General features: G+C 41.7%; 2 protein-coding genes and 1 non-coding gene across 4 annotated transcripts; 2 read left to right on the top strand and 1 right to left on the bottom strand.

Annotated features, from left to right (window-relative positions):
- The first annotated feature begins 5,235 nt into the window (after positions 1–5,235).
- On the top strand, positions 5,236–7,021 carry LOC121984431. 2 transcript variants are annotated; one of them, XM_042537356.1, is made up of 3 exons: positions 5,236–5,421; positions 6,266–6,367; positions 6,441–7,021. In XM_042537356.1, the coding sequence occupies exons 2-3, from the start codon at positions 6,299–6,301 to the stop codon at positions 6,948–6,950; spliced, it is 579 nt and encodes a 192-aa protein (XP_042393290.1). In that variant the 5' UTR covers positions 5,236–5,421; positions 6,266–6,298; the 3' UTR covers positions 6,951–7,021. The 2 variants fall into 2 exon arrangements, with proteins under 2 accessions (XP_042393290.1, XP_042393289.1); XM_042537355.1 differs by lacking the exon at positions 5,236–5,421 and having other exon boundaries at positions 5,463–6,367; positions 6,441–7,020.
- A 391-nt stretch (positions 7,022–7,412) lies between these two features.
- On the top strand, positions 7,413–8,226 carry LOC121984430 (nodulin-related protein 1-like). The gene has a single exon (XM_042537354.1). The coding sequence runs from the start codon at positions 7,532–7,534 to the stop codon at positions 8,066–8,068; it is 537 nt and encodes a 178-aa protein (XP_042393288.1). The 5' UTR covers positions 7,413–7,531; the 3' UTR covers positions 8,069–8,226.
- A 100-nt stretch (positions 8,227–8,326) lies between these two features.
- On the bottom strand, positions 8,327–8,408 carry TRNAS-GCU. The gene has a single exon. It is a non-coding gene; the product is annotated as a tRNA-Ser (tRNA).
- Between the last annotated feature and the right edge of the window lie 1,635 nt (positions 8,409–10,043).

Genomic DNA, 10,043 nt, shown 5'->3' with positions numbered 1-10,043 from the left:
TATTATGAACCAACAGGTCAAGGTTGACCAGATGTTGGTTTGGGAGGTTTGGGACTTGGTTTTGGGCAAAAACCAGTAGTCGGATCGATCAGCCGATCGATTGGCTGGAGCCCAATCGATTGACCAATCGATTGGGGTGTCCTTGCGACAAGCCTTCGTCCAAATCGATCAGTGGATCGATTGGGATGCAGTCGCGAGCACACAGTATCCTTCTGGATCGATCAGTGGATCGATCCAGAGGTCCCAATCGATCAGTGGATCGATTGGGAAGGTGTTGTATGTCGCGATAAGCCTTGGATCGATCCACCGATCGATCCAGGCGAATTTCCATAGCACAGAGGCGCTCTGGATCGATCCGTGGATCGATCCAAAGCCTCCCCGATTGATTGGGAGCAATCTAATCGATCGGGATCCGACCGTTGGCGCAGATAAAGGTCGTTGGAGTGCGTCTTCTTCGGCAGAACTTCAACGATTCATCTCAGATCTTCACCAGCAACTCCACAGCTCTCACTAAGCTCTAGATCGCCAGTTCTTGAAGGTTCTTGGAGGTTCTTCCAAGTCAAGAGGCAGATCAAAAGCAAGAAGAAGAAGCTAGGGTTAGGGCTTTTGTACTCATTGTAAGCTTGTGCTTGTATTTCATTACCTTTCCCTTTCTTCTTGTATTGAGAGTCTTGTAGGGCTTCTCCGCCTTTGGTAGTTACCATAAAGGAGTGTTTCATAGTGGAGGGTGCGTAAGTAGGTGTGGATCCTTGGACTAGTCACCTCTTGTGAGGTGGATACCAAGTAAACCATCCTTGTTAGCGTTGCGTGTTTTTGTTTCTTATATTTTCGCTGCATATCTCTGAAGAAATAAGCAACGACGAGCACCTAGCACGCGACGAGCTATTCACCCCCCCCCCCTCTAGCTACATTTTGGTCCTAACATCAGGGTCCCCAGATTGTTGCGAGGAAGCCTCTATTGAGGCGTTGGCCTGAGAGGCCGGAGGAACCTCCTGGCTCGCCAAAATCTCTTGGCCTCACTTCTTCAGAATCTCGCTTGGCAACTTAGAAGAGTCGAGGTCATAAGCACGAAACATGGTAGCTTCTGCAAAATAAAAAGAGAATACCTTAGTTAGCGAAGACCTGGAAGGGGAGATATTGGATCTTACCAAAAGGAGCGCCCAAAGGCGTTCGTATAGGGCTAAGACCGAAAGTGTATAACACACTCTCTCGCAGTAGCAAGGAAAGCTGAAGCTGCACTCCCTCCAGTTTCTCTAAAGCTGTGAGGTAGTTTGACTGATGCTGGTGATCACGCAGCTCGAAGGGAGTTGGAAGAATGTAACACCACTCAATAGGCCAAGACCCGGACTCAGGTAATTGGACATAACAAAATTGAGACTTCCAGCCATTGTTGGAAGAAGACATTCCCTCAAAACATATGTACCCGGTCCGGGATTGCATCATGAAGACACTCGGTTCCGAATGTTTGAGGGAATAAAAATGGTGGAAAAGCTGAGAAGTCAAGGAGATTTGATACAAGCGGCAAAGAATTACCATTCCATACATAGTGCGGAAGGCATTGGGGGAGAATTGAGATAGTGTAATGCCAAAATACCTACTTACATAAGAAAAGAAAGGATGGATAGGAAAGCAAAGACTGCCGAGAAGCTGATCCTTGAAAAAGATCACAAAACCGATAGGAGGAGAAGAAGGATGGATGGTCATCGGGCAAGTCGGAACAGAAGTATGCATACCAGGGTACTTCCATCTCGCTGGCCATTGTAGGATTGAAAAAAGGAGTGGAAGATGAAGAAGAAGGAGGAGTACTTATAGAAAGAGAGGCACGAAGAGGAAGGTGAGCGAGTGAATGCAAGTAGAGAAAGAAAGGTCGAGGCAAGACAAGCGCTAAGGAACATCACCGAACAACCTTTAGGGTTTTTAAATCAAAACCCTTAGGAAACATCGGGTTATGAGCCGGACAATTGAAATGGCACAATGCACGTCAGCCATCGGATCGAGAAGCGGAAGCGATTTGGTGGCGCGTGGAAAAAGCATGCGTCATACATTATGAGGAGTAAAGTTCGTGGGGAACGTGTCATCTACCGATGAAAGGAATTTATGATAGAAGTGACAAGAAAATAATGGTGGGGATATGCAAGCAGGAGCGCCTTACCTTATGAAGACTATGCCTCGAGGACTGAAAATTCCATGCGAGGGCCTCAGGAAATGAAGCAAAAGACGACTGGAAGTGTTGATCAAAACTTGGTGCCTTTACTCCTTCTCGAAATCAGAGTAAGATTGAAATTTGACTAAGGCCTTATGTATTGCACTTTGTGGTCACAGGAGCATTAGACCAAGTCCTCGAGCATAATCACTTCAAGCCGCAGATGCTGCTCAGATGAACCACTTCTCGGTCAGGCCTCCAGATCACTTCCTGTCAAGCCTCTAGATCACTTCTCAGTCGGGCCTCTAGATCACTCCTTGGTCATGCCTCCAAATCACTCCTTGGTCAGGCCTCCATATCAATTCTCGGTCAGGCATCCAAATCACTTCTCGGTCAGGCCTCCAGATCACTTCCTGGTCAGGCCTCCAGATCACTCCCTGGTCAGTCCTGCATATCACTTCTTGGGCAGGCCTCCAGATTACTTCCCGATTAGGCCCCAAATCACTTCTTGGTCAGACCTCCATATCACTTCTCGGTCAGGCCTCCAGATCACTTCTTGGTCGGGCCTCTGGATTACTTCTTGGTCAGACCTCCGAATCACCTCCCGGTTAGGCCTTCAGATCACATCCAGGTCAAGGCTTCAAGCCATGTGTAGTTCAGGATTCCAGACTCTCGTCCCAGCGCGAGCTATAAGTGAGCATGCTCTCACGCCTCCAAACTCTTGTCCCAGCGCGAGTTATAAGTGAGCATGCTCTCACGCCTCCAGACTCTTATCCCAGCGCGAGTTATAAGTGAGCATACTCTCACGTCTCTAAACTATCACTCCATCACAAGTTATAAGTGAACTTGTTCTCATGACCAACGACCTCTCGATCAGGATTCCAGACTCTCGCTCCAGCGCGAGTTATAAGTGAGCATGCTCTCACACCTCCAGACTCTCGCCCTAGCACGAGTTATAAGTGAGCATACTCTCATGCTTCCAGACTCTCGCCCCAGTGCGAGTTATAAGTGAGTTTGCTCTCATGACCAACGACCTCTCGGTCAGGATTTCAGACTCTCGTCCCAGCGCGAGTTATAAGTGAGCATGCTCACACGCCTCTAGACTCTCTCCCTAGCACGAGTTATAAGTGAGCATGCTCTGACACCTCCAGACTCTCATCCCAGCGCGAGTTATAAGTGAGCTTGCTCTCACGACAAACGACCTCTTGATCGGGATTCCAGACTCTCGCCCCAGCACGAGTTATAAGTGAGCATGCTCTCACGCCTTCAGACTCTCGTCCCAGTGCGAGTTATAAGTGAGCATACTCTCACGACCCCAGACTCCCGCCCCAGCACGAGTTATAAGTGAGCATGCTCTCGCGCCCAACGACCTCCCGGTCAGTATTCTAAACTCTTGCCCCAGAGCGAGGTATAAGCAAGCATACTCTCATACTCAACAACTCATGTGTCATCTTTCTACACTCTTGTTCTCGGGTAGGTTATTAGCAAGCAGAGCCTTCATTAAACCACCACTCAAGATCGACATAAAGAAAGAGAGCACTGTGAGGAAAGGAGCAACATGTATAGTTATCCTGGCGAGGTAAATGACATCAGGAACTAGGTCTAGTTAGTCGGACTTGAGCCTCCTTCGATTAGATTTGGGGGGAGGCTTGTGATACGGTACATAATGGTAGGGTCCAATCGTCGACAGTCAAGGAGACGTGGCAGTCAGAAGTCAAGAGGACGTGATAGTCAGAAGTCAAAGGGATGTAGCAGTCAACAGTTAGGAGGACATGACAGTCAACAGTCAGGAGGGTGTGACAGTCAATAGATAGGGAAATAAGAGGTAGGACTGCCTGCTGTCGTCAGACGCATAATGTCCGGTCGGGTGCTTACAGATCAGGATCTGAATCAGGATGTGCAATTAGGGTAAAGCTTGACCTGCTCTAGCTGGTCAGGTTGTCATAGCTTGGTTATCTCCAGGCCTGATTCTCTCAGTAGACAAACTTCTGATCAACTCTTGAGCGATCTCACCATAGCTCTCCCTGTCCCTCAAGACTTAGGCCAGGTGTTATGCCTGACAGTTCACCCCTAGCTGCCCTAGTCATACCCGGTCAGGGCACCACGTGCTACACGACAACAAGGTCAGGGAATCGTAACCGCCTGTCAGAGGATAACTGCTGTATGTCAGAGAATATTCCAATGGTCTGTGGTAATATGTGAATGGAACTTTCTTCCAGTCCACAAAAGGGTGCCACGCATCCCCCATCATCAGACACGTCCTGACACCCGACATTCTCTGACATCAGTCAGGCTCCAGAGGTACGCACTATCATATAAAAAGGGAGGTCCTCTCCTTTGCGCAAGTATGCTCTCTCGCACATTCGTACTTGTCCTCTACTTTTTTTCTCCTTCGTACACTGTTCTTTTGGGGAAAAAGTACCTGACTTGAACATTAGAGAGCTTGCTCCAGGGACTTTTTCCCTGGTTTCTGGCCTCTAACGTTCCGTATGCTTGTCTGAGTGTGCGCAGAGTTTAAGTAGTGCCGACACAGTCATCGTTGCCCGTCAGCACCAGGTGGGGGTTCGTTCTTGTAGGCGCATACGAGAAGGGTGTCCTAGTTGCTTCTCTGTCAACACTATTGACAGCTCATCCGACCTTCGTCTAACTCAGATTCCGGACTGGATCAATAGTGCTCTATATTTTTTGAATAAAAAAAGAAAAATGATGAACCAAGTAATATTAACATTAGGACGATCAATTTGATTTTATAGAAATTTTTTATTGATTGTTAGGATAAATCGAAAAATTTTTATGATTGTGTATTTCATTTGGAGGAAAATTCTTATAAATATATTATAAATGGAGATTGAACCGTGAATATCTGAATGACATCTTAAGACTCTTTTGTTATAAATTAGTACCCTTCCATGTTTTTTTAATGATGATACTCGTCCTCAGCGCCCTCGTCAATCCTTCCATGTTTTTTAATGGAGATAGAATAGATGGGCCATCTCATCTTATTTGATTATGTATTATTTTTCATGTCACTGTCTGAGCATCTTTCCCCCTTCATAAATACTTCAAGTGCACGAGGCCAAAGAGTCAGATTTGGCTGAAGCCCACTCAAATATCCTGGTGAAACTCCATGTGCAGAATCTTTGCATCCTTCCTTTGTCTTGGCAGATTTGGGCATTAAGATCTTGTAAGTTGAAAGTAAAGAAACAAGGAGAATTCACTTCAAACTTTCTGAAGGTTGCTAAGTCCTACTCTTCATAGAAATAGCTAAGAGAACTCAGGTACGGTGACAAATCTTATTCCCGTCCACTATATATTTTCAGCTATAATGCTATTTTTTTTTTTTTTTTTTTTTTTTTTTTTGAAAATCTCTTAGTTGACATGTAAGATGCATGAGATTTTAGCATACTGAAGATATCTGTCGCCGGTCTCATGAAGAATAATAATTTATCAGAAATCTTCAGTGAAAAGATAGAGGCACTTCACCCTCTTGCAGAGGAATATTTTTTTTGCTTCTTTGTTGGACATCCATACAAACTTTTTAAACCCTTGAAATTCCTGAAGTGAGATTCTTTTCAACCTTACTGATATTCCTCGTGGAACAATAACTGATTCTTATAGCAGTGTAGAAACTCAAAGCCAGCTCCAAACAAGGCAAAGCTAACTATCAGATTTCTTTTAGCTATTGCACAACTGACCAAGAGATTGATGTAGCTAGCTACTGTGTGCTTCCACAATTTATGGAAAGTATAACATTGTGTTGCTTATCATGCTAATATGAGACTAGCAGTAACTTCACTTACCAATAGGCAACCAATAAAGTGATGTATCTATTTTATCTGTTAACATCTTATGTATAAGATATAATGTAAATGTTTGATCGAAAACAAAGAGAGAGCTCCTATGCTATTGTGTTAAGCAACCACAGTCGTTCTTTATCGCAAGCTTTGACAGTAGACACTAGGATGCAAAATCACTGATATAAATTATTTTCGCACAGAACCTTTGTCCTTGTTGAATTGGAATGGAATTGAATGCATTTTAATCATTGTTTTTTTTTTCTGTGGTAAATTTACTCTTTTTCGGATCGCCTGCATAATATTGTTTGGGAGCTTTCTCTTGAAGAAATTCAAAAAAAGCCGTGGCAAGGCCAGAGATATGAAACTATATGACAGAGAATGCATGAAGATTGCCATGTTAAAGCAGGAAGAAATCTTTAGATATCAGGTAGTACTCTTCATTGATCTACAATGAACAAGTTTTTTCTCAAACGCTAAGTTGATTTCCATTCTTGATCCAGGTCCATGAACTCCATCGTCTGTACAATATCCAGAAACTGCTGATGAGAGAAATGAAGAAGGCTGACATGAAAAGGCAAAGGTATAAACCAACTGACGGAGAGAGGGATGAAAAAGGCACAGACAGTAAATGTGATGACTACTGTGACTGGAGGCAGCAGCCTCGCCACCTGCTTGACCTTGCACTCTCAGCAGAGAAATACATAGAGAGACACAAAGGAGAAGTCATGCTCACCATGAAAGAGAGTAATGATCTTGAGCTGAAGCTTGCCACCGGAAGCAACAAAACTCCGTCAAAGAAAAATGACACGCGATTTACTTCTGATTCAGGTTCGAGCTTTTCTTCATCTTCAAATGATTCCGAGTTCAAGAAACAATTATTCACAAGGCTGAGAAATGAAAGAAAGGGTGGGTGTGATATCCAAAAACAAATGAGGAAGGAGGAGATAAAGCAACCTCATTGGCTCTTCCCGTGTTCCAAACAGGACATGCTGGTTTCTTTTGGATTGTGATGGTAGTTCTAGACTGTATTTGAATGCTTAGTACCACAAAGTTGGATCAAACTCAAAGTGAATGAAGCACACAATCTCATTGAATCCCACAACTGGCATCTCAGTTTGAGATGAATGAAAAGTTTTTCTTCGTTTTTTTTTTTCTGAAAAAGAAACAGAATGACAATAATAGATACCCACACAAGCTATATTCAATAAATTAAATTTATAATAAATAAGTCAATTAGATTACTTTATTGAATTTACCCGTAATCATAAATTCGTGTTACCAAAGGACATGTAAATTTATGGCAATGTCGACGGCATATCCGTGGTGGCCTTCCCATCGCTTGGCCAGAGGAATGGACACGCCCATCATAGCGCTCTTGCCGACACAAGTGGCCATCGTTATCCATAGCAACGCTGCATCCTCTGCCGTTTCTTCCACGCAATAGATATTATTAAAGCGCCATCGATTCCCACCCACACATTCTCAACGGCAGGATTTCTCAGATATCTTCCACTTCAACTGCGCGGCTGCTGCTTAAATATCACCCCCACCCAGCTACCTTCTTCGCCATCGCCTCCGGTAGTTAGCCCTCATGGATTCTTTCTTCAGCAAGATTCCGGCTTTTGCTTCCGGCGGTTCCGACAGCAGTGGCGCCGACAAGACTGGCTCCGGAGACTCCCACGGACACCAGCAGCAGATGGACCCGACCGAGCTCTTCTCTAGCGCTAAAGTGGTGGCGGACGCGGCCAAGTCCACCTTCGGCGGCGCCGCTGACAAGGTCGACAAGGCTGCCGCCGCAGGAGCGGCCTCCGACTTGCTCGGTGCTGTGTCTCACTACACTAAGGCCGAGGAAAGCAGTTATGGAAAGTACGTGGAGCAAGCGGAGACGTATCTGGAACAGTATCGCACCACCGGTGGTTCAGCTGCTGCTGCTGCCGCTCCGAAGACGGAGGAAGCAAAGGCGAAAGTAGAGGAAGCAGCGGCAAAGACTGAAGAAGCAGGGGCGAAAGTAGAGGAAGAAGGGGCAGATAAAGCTCCTCCGGCGGATGATGACTCCGGCGAGGCTCAATCCGGCGGAGGTGGCTTGGAAGGATATGCCAACTTGGCCCAGAATTTGTTGAAGAAGTGATTGCGATGACTAATGCGGTGTTTGTTGTTTTTTATGAAATAAAAACATGTATGAAGTCGATCGCTTGTGTTTTATGACAAAAGTTATGTGTTTCTCGCTTTGAATGCATCTTACTTTGTTAATCGCGATGTAATAATGGATATGGATTTTGGTGTGTATTTTCTTTGTAATTACTCCGTAACCTTCTAATAATACTTGAAAATAAATTTTGAGATAATTTGGTTGCCAATTAAAAACATAAGAATTAAAAACTTCGATCGTCGCCTGAGAGATTCGAACTCTCGCGGGGAAACCCCATGTACTTAGCAGGCACACGCCTTAACCACTCGGCCAAAGCGACTAACGATACCAAGTTGTTCTAGATGATATTAAAGTATTTTAATTTTCTATTCAATCATAAAAAACATGAATATTTAATTATAATTAATTTATTCACTTATTTTTATTTTATATTCAATTTATCATTTTACTAATTTAACATAATATATATTTTTTTATCATACTTAAATAACAAATGTACTATATTTTTTGTTATAAAATTCACTTATTTTAAATCAAGTAATTTATTCAAAATTTATACATGACAAATATCATTTAAAAATATATTTTCTCTCGAAATCTAAGATGATGGTGGTGATTTTGTGTTCCCTAATTGTATCTACAATTTCTTTTTATAAAAAAATAACAATAATTTTTATAGTCCTTACCGATGTAAAATTATTCTGTTCGTTTAATTCCTATAAATCATGCAATTATACGTATTAAACTCCTAACCTTAAGCCTACAACCTCCCGGATAAAGAAGTCCTGCCATTAAATTAAATAATTATTGTTTGAAAAAGTTTGCTCGTTTTAATTACCATAAAAAAGATAATATTAAAATCTTTAATCTCTCCAAATAACTTCAAAACTGAAAGAATTTATAAAATTTTCTCCAATCATTAAAATAAATCTAAAAGTACTTGTGATCCACGATTCAGAAATTCAATATCCATTGATTATAAGTTCTATTTCAAAAAAATCTATACAAATATATAATAGTTAGAAATCAAAATATAAAATGATAATTAAACACCTTTCTACTACCATATAAACAAGTAATTAGAAGAAACATACAAAGGTGAAAACAACAGGGTAAGTCGCCATCAAATCAATGCATATGTCTAAAGCTTATATCTGGGTTGAGTCGTGTCCAGAATTAATGGGGGAGTACGAATTAGAAATCTTTAGAAATTTGGGTTCTCAACAAAAAATCTAATGCGTAAATCTTTTAACCCTTCTACTTTTTAAGAAAGAGCGCATTTAAAATTTTGACATTTTCAAAACGTACGTTATACTTTTATATTTCTGAAATAAAATATTTAATTTCAAAAATATTTTTTTCTAACTTTCAGTCCTAAATTAAAGTAAAAATTTATTATCTTTATCTTAAATTGAATAAAACCTAACCGAATCAAATTAATGAATTTCGTACAAAAGTAATGGGCAACCCTAAAAAACTCATTTTTTTCAAAAAAAAAAAACAAAAAAAACAAAAAGGGGTTAAACTCATAATGATTAACTAAATTTATCCATTTTTTTATTTTAGAATTTTATTAAAAATAAAAATACAGAATAAGATTAATAAAAAAAAGTAAAATTAAAGAAACATTAAAAGAGTAAAAATTATTTCGATTATTTATTATTTTTAATAGTTAATTATAAAAGGAAAAAGAAAATTAAAAAATAATTAATTAAAAAAATTCCTTTGGTGCTACTTCTACCAGTGCTCTAGCGTCTCAAGTGTTCTTATGAGACTTGTGGTGAGGTTTCTTTGCCCACAAGAAGCTACATTAGCTAGCCAAAGTTTGCTGAAAAGTCATCCACCGATAGATCTGCATCGTCCACCTTACGAACAGCCGTGGAGTAGGAGTTTTATCTCCAAACCACTTTAAACGAGCATGTCGAGTTTGTAATAGACTTGGGGTGACGTTTAT

The sequence above is a fragment of the Zingiber officinale genome, chromosome 5B, assembly GCF_018446385.1.
Source record: "Zingiber officinale cultivar Zhangliang chromosome 5B, Zo_v1.1, whole genome shotgun sequence".
Taxonomy (NCBI): domain Eukaryota; kingdom Viridiplantae; phylum Streptophyta; class Magnoliopsida; order Zingiberales; family Zingiberaceae; genus Zingiber; species Zingiber officinale.
The sequence above is the reverse complement of the archived record's forward strand: the minus strand, read 5'-3'. Positions and strand labels throughout refer to the sequence as shown.

Excerpts from the sequence above, each read along its gene's own strand:
- LOC121984430 (XM_042537354.1), top strand. The coding sequence starts at position 7,532 with ATGGATTCTTTCTTCAGCAAGATTCCGGCTTTTGCTTCCGGCGGTTCC.
- LOC121984431 (XM_042537356.1), top strand. The coding sequence starts at position 6,299 with ATGAAACTATATGACAGAGAATGCATGAAGATTGCCATGTTAAAGCAG. Across the intron at positions 6,368-6,440 it reads AAGAAATCTTTAGATATCAG|GTCCATGAACTCCATCGTCT; the intron begins GTAGTACTCTTC and ends TTCTTGATCCAG.